The 13577-nt window shown below is 38.2% G+C and overlaps 1 protein-coding gene across 6 annotated transcripts in view; it reads left to right on the forward strand.

The window, feature by feature from the left end:
* Window positions 1–13577, forward strand: part of SLC5A3 (solute carrier family 5 member 3) — a 72824-nt gene that overhangs the window by 17617 nt on the left and 41630 nt on the right. The window contains exon 2 of one of the 6 annotated variants that reach the window (XM_039857996.1): window positions 5285–10084. The exons of the other annotated variants lie outside the window; for them this stretch is intronic. Coding sequence (XP_039713930.1) covers window positions 5624–7780 — 2157 coding nt within the window. The 5' untranslated portion in view covers window positions 5285–5623 and the 3' untranslated portion in view covers window positions 7781–10084. Of the gene's footprint in view, window positions 1–5284; window positions 10085–13577 lie in introns of those variants that run through there. 6 annotated transcript variants of the gene reach the window in all.

The raw sequence follows: 13577 nt of genomic DNA on the forward strand, positions 1-13577 counted from the left end.
TTCCTTCCGTCCTTCCTTCCTTCTAAAAAAACAAACATTGTAAGCCAAACTTCTGATTGATAGAAGGTTGAAATGAGTGTGTCTTGGCCAATGTGTATGAAATGATATATCTGGTGGCTTATGAACTTTCTAGGTGAATACACTTTGTTTGAAGAAATGGTCTACTTACGTGGGGAACCATCCCTCCTCGCTTTCCGCTCCCTCCTCGCTTTCCCCTCCCTCCATGCGGGAGACTTCAGAAAGAGCTGCTCTCTTTGGTAGAGGGTTGCTGGCGGCAGCTTAAAACCCTGCTCACTCTGCCTCACCTCCTACCCCTGAGATGGTTCACAGGGACTGGACGTCCTCAGAATACAGTTTGATCATCATTTGAGTTGAATCCGGTTTCAGTCATTTCTTAGGTATTCTTAAAAACTTGAATAACCAAGGTTGTAGGTATAATAGAAATGCCTCGTCAAAGAGATTTAAGGACACACTCTTTAAATTTTTTAGGGACTGTTACATCATACGATTACACATAGTGTTGCCTTCAGCTCTGCTTGTAATTTCAAATTGTCTGGAATTCGTATCAGTTGTATCAGGAACTCTTGTTTCTCTTTAAAGTGTCACTGATAAACCATCACCATATCCATTCTGTACATTTTTAAAGTAAGCAAAGGTTCAGGAAGGTCTTGTATGAGTAAGTATACACTCTGTGCCAAGCACCATTAATCTCTTCCACTATTGGAATTTGCTTTACTTGACCTTGAATCAGGATGACATGTGAAAATATACATGAAAAGTCTGTAAGTAGAATTTTATATCAGTTTAATTTTCTTTGTATTTTACTTGAATACTGTTATGTACATAAGTGCTAATAGTTGATGTGGTGGTTGGGACCCTCTTTAAAATATTTGTGAGAGACTATATTTAATACATTATTTTATCTAGTTCTTTTTTCGATAATGAGGATCCTAGTATGCCTGGCATATAATTGACAGTTTAATTACACAGCAGCCGATATCATTACTTCCAGTCTATACAAGTTGTAGAAGATAAAGTGACATTTGTTGAGAACCTGCCTGTTGTACTCGCCAATATTACGTGCTTTCTATATGTTAGCTATTCCTTAATTAAACCATTAAGAGCTAGGTGGTAGTTTCATTTTATAAAAGAGATGGTTGAAGCTCAGAGATTTTTTTGCCTCAAGTCCTACAGTTAGGAAGTGACAGAAGTTGGACCTCAGCCCTTCAGAGCTTGACTGCTTTCTTGACTGACTAGTCATGTAAATTTTCAGAGGTGTCTGTGTGTTCTATAGACCTGTAATTACTAGCTGGTAAAGTTAATATTTTTCGTTGGCTCAGAATATGAACAGGAGTTGGCAAGGCTGTTGACAGTGCTGGGCTGAGCCTGTTCAGATTGTGTTTTGAGTGTGTGGTTCTTAAATCAACTCCAAAGCTAAAAATATTGTTGGTCACTTTTGGGGTCACTGTATTTTACCCTTCATTAGCCCATGTGCCTCAATGAATTTATGATGACTTGGAGCCCTGATGGCTCTAGTGATTGTTTTTCTTGTTCTCAGGTTTTTATGACAGGTGACTTTCTTTGTGGTCATATGGCCTTGATTTTACAGGTTGTCCCAGAATCATATCCTAGTTTGGAGTATAAATTATATGGTTGCCCTAGATATTAGAAGAAAAACATTGGATTTGGTCATTATAACTAATTATATTTTGGTTATATTAGCTGAAGGAATTTCATTGCAGATTTGCATTTGGTCTTATTTTCCTCTTTCTAGTTGTTCAAACACAGCAAATGTTTATGTATACTTCTATTTGGATTAATTTTTCAGTTGTAATTTAATTCATTCAAGCACCTGAAATTGTACCAAAGTTATATTCTGATTTTGTGAAACACTGTCAATAAAATATTACTGAGAAGGAAGCCCCCTCCTTTGAGTGGGAGTGTGCTGTTTCAAAACACCTCGTGTTTGAGATTTGGCTAAATCTATTCTACTCATTGCCACTAGGGGACCACTTACATATTCTACAAATACTACTTTCATTATGGAACAATTTTCTTAAAAATTTACTACTAAGGAACCAACCTACGTACTTATCGTTTTATTATGCTTATTACTTGTCCCACATTTCTCACAGAGATGTACTCGAACTGTGAACCAGCTTAGTCCTAGAAATATAAAAACAAATAATAAGAAAGCTTCATTTTAGCTTAAGAAAAATATTTTTTATATGTATTCTTCTAATAATAAAGGAATTCTGGATAGTGGCCTTCCGTAACCCTGGGTTTCGCATTCGCAGGTTCAAACCTTGGATCAAAAGTTCCGAAAAGCAAAACCTGAATTTGCCACATGCCGAGCAGTACATGCGAATGAAGTGATGTGTAGGCATATCCTGATGTAGCCTATATGCAAATACTGTGCCCTTTCGTATAAGGAACTTGAGCATTGATGGATTTTGGTGTCCATGGAGGTCGTGGAACTAATAATCCTCCATGGGTACAGAGGGACGAATGTATTTTTGTCATAGAAATGTTTGCTGCTTTAAAAGGAAGAGAAATATGTAAAACTTTTATTGTGTATCTTACTTTGAATTATTTTTAAGGAGTGCACAGTTTATCTCCTAAAAGACTGAAGTTCAAGGCTGTGACAATCTGTTCATGACTAGAATGTGAAATGTAGTTAGTTGCATTGTATTACAGTGTTTTACATTTTTCTACAAACTAAATTGACCTATTTTTGGTTTTGTTTTGCCTTTTCCAGTCTTTACCAGGTGCTGGTCTCTGGATGTTTTTTTTGTTTAGATTGGGAAAATCTTAAACCTGCTCACTGACTGGTATGGTATGCAGTGTGATAGGACAGTCGGCAGAGACTTTCGAAGAGTCTGAGGCGGCATAGGCACAAAGAGTTAACGGAGCCTTAGCTAGTTTTTTGGCCACTCTAGAGAGCTTAGCAGTTAGACCCAGCATGGGAATTTCAGTTAGTCTGCACATTCATCAGGGAGGGTATCCGACTTGATAAACCATATTTGATAGTGAAAACCAATGTTTTTGATACTAGCAGTGTCTCACAGTGATCAAGAAAGGAAGTGCTCGTTTTGTTTCCAAGAATTTTGTTCTCTAGAAAATAAGCTGTTGCAGTGGCTGCTATAACATACACCTTACCCTACCTCCCCTCCAAACAAAAACACAACCAGCTCTGGGTGATTGTCTCTACTTTGAGATAAGAGATGGTCAGTTACTGACATTGAGAAGAGTGACACCTGAAAGGGACCTCTGACCAGCGAGTTAGGCTTATCTGTATGAGTCGAAACAATGGCAAGGACATAGCTTGGATGTTGGATGGCAGGGAGAGCTCTGTTGCAGGCAGGATTTCGTAACTGCCAACAATAGTTTTCATTGTAATTAAGGACCTGACCCTTATACTGAAACATGAAAGGTACCTTTTTAAATAATTAATGTTTATTAGCTGTCTGATAAGATTTTATTAAAAATTTAGGTGGTTCCTCCTAAATAATGTAGAATTTTTTTTTTTTTAAAGGTTAGAAAGTTTTTTGGTTGGGAAAAATGTCATAGAAATCTGACCACCTTCAGGATTTGGCAAATATGAAGTGATACAAATCCCAATAGTGTATTTTAGGCTTTTGCCTGTGGCAGTCTTATTTATGCCAGTCATTATTGATACTGGCTTTTAGGAGGAAGGATTTTGAGCAGTTTTCTTAGTATAGTTATTGTAGTACTTTATGCTTAAAAAAGGCATAAAGATGGGATTAAGACGTTTCTATCTAGGGCAGCTTTATGAATTAGACCTAATAACCTAATTCGGCGGGCATTTAACTTTAGACAGTATTTCCAGCTTCTTTCCTAGCCAGTGAAAGGTGTGTTTTTTAGTCTTTAGTAATTCGTCTATGTTGAATAGTTTTGAAGAGAAAAGACTTTAGTATCATTTATAGGACTTAAGTTTGATACTGATATTTAAAGGAAAATGTCTAGATCAGCTTTGTCAAGCATGGAAAAATATTTCACTCTGAGGTTGCCTGATCACAAAAGCAGAAATCACTTTAGAAGTTAATGTGTTGAAGGCATTAGGTTCAATAACAAAATGTTTTTCATATTTATCTGTCAGCTACAATTATAATTAACTTTGAAGATTCAGAATTTGTATCTTTTCCAGGAGAAAACCCATCAAATTCATAAACTCGACTTTAGGTAAATTTAAATATGTTTCGCAGAATGATTTTGTTAATCCAGGACTGAAAAATATCTGCTTGACTTACCGAAGGTGATTTATCATGTAATAGTTGACAAATGTCTGTTTCATTGAGGTTTGGAAGATATCATAAAAAGCAAATTATTTTCAGTCTTCCAGAAAACTTTTACCTTATCCCTCCTCTCCTTTCTATACCCTTCAACAAGAAATCATTGAAAGGAAAAAGTATTCAACAAAATCAAACCTGGAGTCAGTGTTCTTATCCTTTCAGAGATTCTCTTGGAATTAATTGCCTGATGAAAAGGAAAGGAAGGAAATTACCTCTTTGAACTTTTTTTTTTTTTATCCAATGTCTTTTTTTCTAGGAGCATAAAAAAATAAAATTTTAGGGTTGTTTTATAAGGTGTATGTTCCTAGTTTTCTCGAGTGGAATGTTTTTTTTCCTTTTAGGGCAGGAGTCATCTCATAATTTCTAGGTTCCTTTATGATAACTAGTACAGATGTACATTTTAAATAGGAATCTAGGAAAATTTATGACCATGGATTTGTACGGATTAAACATACTTGGTTTTCTGTTTGGGGTTAGATGAAAGCACCTAGTAAACATCACCTGCCTGTTCCATCCAGGAACTTAACTGGCTATAAAAAGTGTGTTACTCTTTGGATTCATAGTATTCAAAGATTCATTTTGGTACTCTTTATGAATAATTAGCATCCCCCCGTCCCTTGAAGGTGCTTTAAGATTTTGGTGCCTGTTCGATCTGAAACTACCACAGTTAGATGAGAAAGGGCAACGTCATGGTAGGCAGTTCTTAGTTGCTAAAGTAGGCCACTTAGTTGCTAGGAAGTTACGAGGTCGATGAATTTTTGTGCTCAGTTCAAAATGATAAATATTCTCACTGACTTGTGCTAGTATAGATTACTTTTTCCTGTGGAACTGAAGTATATTTTGAAAGTATTTTTTTTTCTTTTATAAAGAATGTCTTGTTGCGCCGTTTTTGCTAGACTGAAAGTTTCCTCATCGCTTGGTGAGACCCTCCTCTAATTCAATCTTTGTCTTTTGTCTTTGCTGCCTTGCAGGGTTGGTACAGTAGGCTTCACTAGACTTAGCTGCAACTCAGAATTTCTCCTCCAGCACCTGAGTAAATGCTGATGGTCTTGTGGAGAGTGGATTAAGAGTACGAGCTAAGTTCTCAATCCCAATTAAGAAGCGGAGGAAAATTTAAACTGTCTCCTTCAGAGTTTATCACAACCACCACCATCAAGACAGCAAACCAAAGGACAAAGACTTTGACCTGCTCTGTTGCTCTGTGTAGTCCAGTTCACGTATGGTTTACAGACTTGGCTGGGGTACTAATGAGTAAATAAAAAAGTCGGACACTTCTGTCATTGGACACATTTATTCACAAAGTTACCAAAATGAGGGCTGTACTGGAGACAGCAGACATTGCCATAGTGGCCCTGTATTTTATCCTGGTCATGTGCATTGGTTTTTTTGCCATGTGGAAATCTAATAGAAGCACCGTGAGTGGATACTTCCTGGCTGGGCGCTCTATGACCTGGGTGGCGATTGGTGCCTCTCTGTTTGTGAGCAATATTGGGAGTGAGCACTTCATTGGGCTAGCGGGATCTGGAGCTGCAAGTGGATTTGCAGTAGGCGCATGGGAATTCAATGCCTTACTGCTTTTGCAACTTCTGGGATGGGTTTTTATCCCGATTTACATCCGGTCAGGGGTATACACCATGCCTGAATACTTGTCCAAACGATTTGGTGGCCATAGGATTCAGGTCTATTTTGCGGCCTTGTCTTTAATTCTGTATATCTTCACCAAGCTTTCAGTGGATCTGTATTCAGGTGCCCTCTTTATCCAGGAGTCTTTGGGTTGGAACCTATATGTGTCTGTCATCCTGCTCATTGGCATGACTGCTTTGCTGACTGTCACCGGAGGCCTTGTTGCAGTAATCTACACAGACACTCTCCAGGCTCTGCTCATGATCGTTGGGGCACTCACACTTATGATTATTAGCATGATGGAGATTGGCGGGTTTGAGGAAGTTAAGAGAAGGTACATGTTGGCCTCACCCAATGTCACTTCCATCTTGTTGACGTACAACCTTTCCAACACAAATTCTTGTAATGTCCACCCTCAGAAAGATGCACTGAAAATGTTGCGGAATCCAACAGATGAAGATGTTCCGTGGCCTGGATTCATTCTTGGGCAGACCCCAGCTTCAGTTTGGTACTGGTGTGCTGACCAAGTCATCGTGCAGAGGGTACTCGCGGCTAAAAACATTGCGCATGCCAAAGGCTCTACTCTAATGGCTGGCTTCTTGAAGCTTTTGCCAATGTTTATCATAGTTGTCCCAGGAATGATTTCCAGGATATTGTTTACTGATGATATAGCTTGCATCAACCCAGAGCACTGCATGCAAGTGTGTGGAAGCAGAGCTGGGTGCTCTAATATTGCTTACCCACGCCTGGTGATGAAACTGGTTCCTGTGGGCCTCCGAGGCTTAATGATGGCAGTGATGATTGCAGCTCTGATGAGTGACTTGGACTCTATCTTTAACAGTGCCAGTACCATATTCACCCTCGATGTGTACAAACTTATCCGCAAGAGTGCAAGCTCCCGGGAACTAATGATTGTGGGGAGGATATTCGTGGCTTTTATGGTGGTGATCAGCATCGCGTGGGTGCCAATCATCGTGGAGATGCAAGGAGGCCAGATGTACCTTTATATTCAGGAGGTAGCAGATTACCTGACGCCCCCAGTCGCGGCCCTGTTCCTTCTGGCAATTTTCTGGAAACGCTGCAATGAACAAGGGGCTTTCTATGGTGGAATGGCTGGCTTTGTTCTTGGAGCAGTTCGTTTGACACTGGCCTTTGCCTACCGTGCCCCAGAATGTGACCAACCTGATAACAGGCCAGACTTCATCAAAGACATTCATTACATGTATGTGGCCACAGCATTGTTTTGGGTCACAGGACTCATTACTGTAATCGTTAGCCTTCTCACTCCACCTCCCACGAAGGAACAGATTCGTACTACCACCTTTTGGTCTAAGAAGAGCCTGGTGGTGAAGGAGAGCTGCTCCCCAAAAGACGAACCATACAAAATGCAAGAGAAGAGCATTCTGAGATGCAGCGAGAATAGCGAGGCCATCAACCACATCATTCCCAATGGGAAATCTGAAGATAGCATTAAGGGCCTTCAGCCTGAAGATGTTAATCTCTTGGTGACCTGCAGAGAGGAGGGCAACCCAGTGGCCTCCTTAGGTCATTCAGAGGCAGAAACACCAGTAGATGCTTATTCCAATGGGCAAGCAGCGCTCATGGGTGAGAAAGAGAGAAAGAAGGAAACAGAAGATGGAGGCCGGTATTGGAAGTTCATAGATTGGTTCTGTGGCTTTAAAAGTAAGAGCCTCAGCAAGAGGAGTCTCAGAGACCTGATGGAGGAGGAGGCTGTTTGTTTACAAATGTTGGAAGAGCCTCCGCAAGTTAAACTAATACTGAATATTGGACTTTTTGCTGTGTGTTCACTTGGAATTTTCATGTTTGTTTATTTCTCCTTATGAACTTTTAAGGACATGATGAGACACTAACTTAAGAAAATACTGATCTTTGAAAAAAAACTTACGTAACTGTTGCATCTCTCAGGCATTGTTTACGCTGTAGGTTTTAGCCAAATTTTAATTAGCAGAAAATCATCTATTTGCAAGACTTTATTTTCCCAGAGATGGACGAAAGTAAATTTTCAACCTAAATGAAGCAAAACTTGTTTAATAGACTGAATTGTGCAAATGTGGTTTAAAATTTTTCATACCAAAGTAAGGAGAGACCAATTATTCTCATAGAGCACTTAGAACAGAATATATGCTAAGATATCACGAATAAGGTATACTGTCTGCACTGCCAAATCATGGTAGACCTTGTTAACCTGAAGTAGAAGACTTGATCATTTTAAAGTTTTTTTGTCTGTCTCTGTAATCTCTACTATTAAAACAACAACAACAACAACAACAACAAAACGGAATTTGTAGACATTGTGTAATCAATTGTGTACTGAAAATCTTATGTGCTAGTGGGGTACTTGTTTCAGGACAGGTTAGTTGCCAGGTTCATTTTGTTAGCATGAGCCTGTGGGTTCTGATTGCCAAAAGAAAGGAGGAAGGATGTCTTCCTGTAGCTGTTCTTGTACCACCAGTATATGGAATGTTGGGAAAAAGTTTGTTCCACTCCCTTTTTTTTCCTATTTGACTGACATTTAAGTGAACCATACTCAAATGACCATCAAGTTTGTCTTTATAAAGTTATATGTTATGATTGTATTGTTAAATGATTATGGGGGAGAAGATGAAGTAAACATTGCTGATGATCCCCACATTTATTGACCAAATTAAGGTTGTTTATTTTAGGAACTGGCAGCCCCTAAGCAGTGTTTTGATCAGTTTATGCCAAACAGGTAATTACTCATGCTCCACTAATTCTGTAGATATGATGTTGCCATTTGGTGACATTCTTTATTAGCCAGATGTCTTCCAGGTAGATCCAGTTGGAAGATGTGTCCAGAAATTTGAAGAAAAATTAACACTGCCTTCGCGCTGGGTTGTCCTGCTTGATTAAATCATAATACAGTGAGGTCGAATTTTTAGGTGGAAAATTTAATTCTGAGATCATATTATATCCTTAATAAGTTTTTTTCTTGATATATTTTTTTTTCCAAAAGGCTTGCCATCTATACCTGGCCTCTACATTTTTGCTTAAAATGTTACACTGACTTAGAGCATGAGGATATTTCAATGCAAACCGGCCATCAGTAACAGAAAACTCAGAATGCATGCTTTGCTGTGGGTAGATCGTCAGTATAGTCTTTCTATAGAATGGATAGCATGTCGAAGAGGTGCCACAAACAAGAACTTCTGGGTTTAGTGGTGTGTCTTATGGAGGATATTACAGGACTTGCATAAGTAATTATAGGACTCTTTATCTTGACATGGCTTGGTACACAGTCACAACCTTCATAGATGGGAATCTTTTTCACAGACTGATTCCCCTTGCTGAGGACAGGGTACAAAAGATGTTAGAGCCAAGCTCTACAGATTATGTAGTTCTGTGTCTTTGTGTACAACGGTGTCCTTTTTCAAAAACTCCATGACAGATGAAGGAAACTGATTGTGTATCTACTTTCTTTGACTTTTCTGTAATCTCTGATACTTTCTAAAGTGCATGATTTTGTTAAGCTTATATTTAGGGAAAATTATTACTTTTTTAGGTACTTTTGTAGATTTTGAATCAAAACTCAGTCCTAATGATTTTAAATATTTTGTATTATATAACCTAGTTTCATTATAATGGACTTAATTAGTCCAAAGTTGATCTTAGAAATTATCAGGTAGCATAATGTCTTCCCATCTCCAGGAGGCTTTCTGATAGACTGAGTCTGTAGTGAAAAAATAATTCACGTGTGAATAGCATGATTTCTGAGAGCTTAGAGTGCCTTGTAGTATTTTTCTTCTCAATGCTTATGGTTTATAAGTTGGGGGCCAAGTAAATAGGGACCATTCTTTTGTATGGAGGCTGGGGTTGTGACATGTCCAGGGTTACAAAGTCCACTGTAAAGAACCGAAAACTAGGTGTTCAGATCTGGACTCATGGTTTGTCCTTTTCTCAAAGAACTGTTCCTCCTCTGAGACAACCTTTTGGTATTTGGAGAAATAATAGGATCTTAGATTTTTCAAAATGGCATCAAGTTGTAGGAATTCAAATTTTTCTTTGACTCTGAATACACTGCTGTATATTACTCAGTAGTAATGATTGACACTGGCTGAGCAGCCTTCTTACCCTTTTTATTTACAGCGTAAATAAATAGATGGTGTTTATGGAGAGTCTCCCCCCTTTACTTAATGTTAGTCCTAACAGTTTGTAGTATTAGGGTCCCCTACTTTCTCTCTGCTGTTGTCTTAGTATGATACGTAAAATACATCATCTTGTGTCTCTGTGTGTGTAAATAGCCGTAGGTCAAGTTTAGAGTACTAATGCCTGTAAATAAGGAATGACTATTAGCATATCCGTTAGGATTGTTTATTCTTGCCAGTATAAACATCACTTTATTTAGACTGAAGTCCCTGAAGCTTGTCCTCCTTATTGCTTCCCAGTAATAGACAATGTGCTTAAAGTATGTGAATTTCTGATTGCAACTTCATTTCAGGGGACCATTCTTCAGTCTGTTTTTCATTAGAATGATTGTTCATGGAATGATACATGGTCTGTCTTAAGCTAGCAAAATGTTCATAGTTTACACTAACTAAATGGGTCCTAAATGGTGACATTGATCTCTAGGCATTAACATGTATATATTTTTATATTGGCTCAAGCTAAGGTTCAGAACTGACTAAGAGTGAAAGTGACTAAAACAGCTAAGAGTCAAATCAGAGTGAGGACACTGATCTTCACAGGTGGGGGAAAAATGGTCTTATTTGCTGTTAATGGTATCCCCAGTTCTTAGATTTTTGTCCTCTCAACCATCTTAGTCTCAAGATTGGATGAGAAGAGCTTATTACTCTAGTATGTAGAATGATTATTGGTTCCTTTGTTGGACTTCTAATTTCTCTGTTTGAGAATTTTTTTTTTTGTCCTGCCACCCCAAGATAGTAAGCAGCTTTTGAAACAGCTGAGCCATTCTTTTTCCTTGGCTATTCTTTCCCGGTGAGGCTGTCACTCTCATCTTTAGGTTAGAGAAGCATCAAGCAGTAGCGATGGTGCAGTGTCCTTAGGCCTAAATATAGCAGTTCTGATCTCCTGAGGCTTCTTTTTGTCTTGGATCAAAGGATTCATAGTCTTTTTTTGCACAAAGAGAGTCTAGTAGCCATAGCTCTTAGGGGTGGCGCCCGAGTAATTAGCAGGGACCCATCAGTGAAACCTCAGTTTTAAGAATTGAGTGGAAAGGTTGCTGTCTCTATTCTCTAACCCGAGTGGGGCGAGGGGGAAGCTGAAAAGTCTTGTCAGGGCTTTAAGAGTTTTTAAGTTTATATTTCTCAGTACATTGCTTTCTTCCCTGTACTGGTGTGTGGATCTTCCCCCCACCCCCCCATATCGTTTAACATAGCCTGTGGATTATTATTCCTTACCACCCTATAGACTGGCTATATTATTAGCTATTAAAAGGTTAGACCTGCCAGTGTTGCCACTTGGCACTATTCAGCTTACTTGCTTTCCTTACACTTTACTCCTCTGTCATTTTCATATGAGGTATGGCGGCTCGAAAGGACCACATGGGTATCTAGTAGTGACACCTCACCATTCCCCACGTTTAGGTTGAGTGAGATACAAAGGCCATCTCTGTTAAATTATGTGACTACAGAGACTTGCCAGGACAAATTTTCCTAAGAAGTCTGAAAAACTATTAAGTGAAATGCTGAGAAGTACCTGGGTGATAACATACTTAAGTTGGTAAAAAATAAAAACTTAAAGTGTGCGATGTAGAATTATATTCATCGAATTCTATAACTTGAAGCATCTTGGCTATCAGCTAGCTTAAACCCCTCCCCATATAAATTAGGATACCAGTGAATAAGATCTGGCCTGTTAAACCCTGGTTTGATGTCAAATATTATAAAATAGGAGTTTATTAACATATTTGAGGTTAAAATGACGGATATTTGCAGTGATACGTTAGTAGGAAAAAATGGTTTTAGGCTTCAGTATTCATAAGATTTCTCATTAGCCAGGTGAGTAAATGACTAATTGCTTAAATCATTTCAATGTTGACATTAGCCTGAGTGGCCTTTACAAATGGGGGGTATATTTTATTTGTGTGTATACCCACCTAACCATTCAGAAAGACTGGTCTATCCACTTATTTTTCTTCCCTCATTTTAATTCTTCACCTGTTCTTTCTTTCAGTACTTATCAGATTCCTGTTTTGATCTTTTGTCAGCTTAATTCACTTTCAGGCTTATTGCCATGGTGTGCAAAAGTGCTGCTTTGCCCAAGTTTTGAAAACTTGGATCTGAATAATGATTCATTAAATATAGGTGTGTTTTAAGTAATACTAAATTTCTGTTAAACTGTTAATTCTCAAGAATGATTTTCTGAGAATTTGTGTTCACTAATAATAAAAATCCTAATAATTCATCAGTATTCTCAAAACTCCTTTTATAAAAATCAGAGAGGCAGCAATGGTTAAAATTCATGAGTCTCTTTGAAATGATGGTATCATAGTGCAGAGAGGAACGGAATTTGTTTTGATGCCAAAAAGCCTTGTTCTTGCGGTAATTCAAGGTAAAAATTTGGGGCCAGTCAGTTGGCTTATATAGAAACCCTTTTGTATTAGTTAGGTATGAAGCTGGATTACATGAGAAGTAATCTTTTGATAACTACACTTGGTTAGGCTTGGTTGACTTAACTCTGGACTGCAGACTGCTTTTCTTCTAAGGTCACTTCTCTTAATTTGGCATATTTTTCGTTAAACTCTCCCCTCTATTGGAAGGACTAGGTATATAGGTGGACTCCTAGAACAGAATTTAGCTAAGATTCAAAACAGTTAATAGGCTTTGCCAATGCTGAGTCCCACACCATTACTCACTTAGTCATATAAATGTTTTTATTTAAACTTCTCTCTCCAGTGCTGGGACTAAGGCTTTAAACTACTGGTTCACTTTTAAAGGAATGTCGTGAGAATTGATGAAATTTCTGTTTGTTTCTATTCACCTCAAATTCTTTATAAAAGATAGGATTTAGTTTTTGTTTTGGGTGTAAGCACCCCATTTTCTGATATCTAACAGTCAACCATTGGCATATAGTCTTTTACTCAGAAATAAAAAACATTTGATGTATCTGTATCATTACTCATCTCCTGAACTTTACTTTCTTAGGGGAGTACCATAATCTGAAGCTGTTGAGTTAAATTATTAATCTTACTTTATGTAATAACTTTTTAAGGTTGGTTTAGTTACCTGGATTCATACAGTATGTTTGAAGAGAGGGATACTAGAATAAAGCAATGAAGTGCAGGTAAAGACAAAGCACAGTGGTCTTCGATTCATTCCTCTTAGAGTAGTCGCAATGGCTTTGCTCTCCTCAGAGAGAGCACTATACTGTATATTCCATGACAATACCCACTCCCCACACCAGTTCAAGACAGTTTGCAGTCATAGAACTCTATCCATGAGGGAAATATGTATTTTCAGTGATTTTTGGCAACAGCACAAGCTGACAGTAGATAATCACAACCTTGTTGGAGACTTATATCTTGGAAAATTTGCCTTGTATCCTAGAGCTACTGGATAAAGGAGTGTTTACTTTTTGTTATGGCCTCTGGACTAAGCCAGTCTAGATAATTTTTCAATATATCAGTGTAGGGTAGACTTCTTC

The sequence above is a fragment of the Pteropus medius genome, unplaced genomic scaffold, assembly GCF_902729225.1.
Source record: "Pteropus medius unplaced genomic scaffold, Ma_sr-lr_union100, whole genome shotgun sequence".
Classification (NCBI taxonomy): domain Eukaryota; kingdom Metazoa; phylum Chordata; class Mammalia; order Chiroptera; family Pteropodidae; genus Pteropus; species Pteropus medius.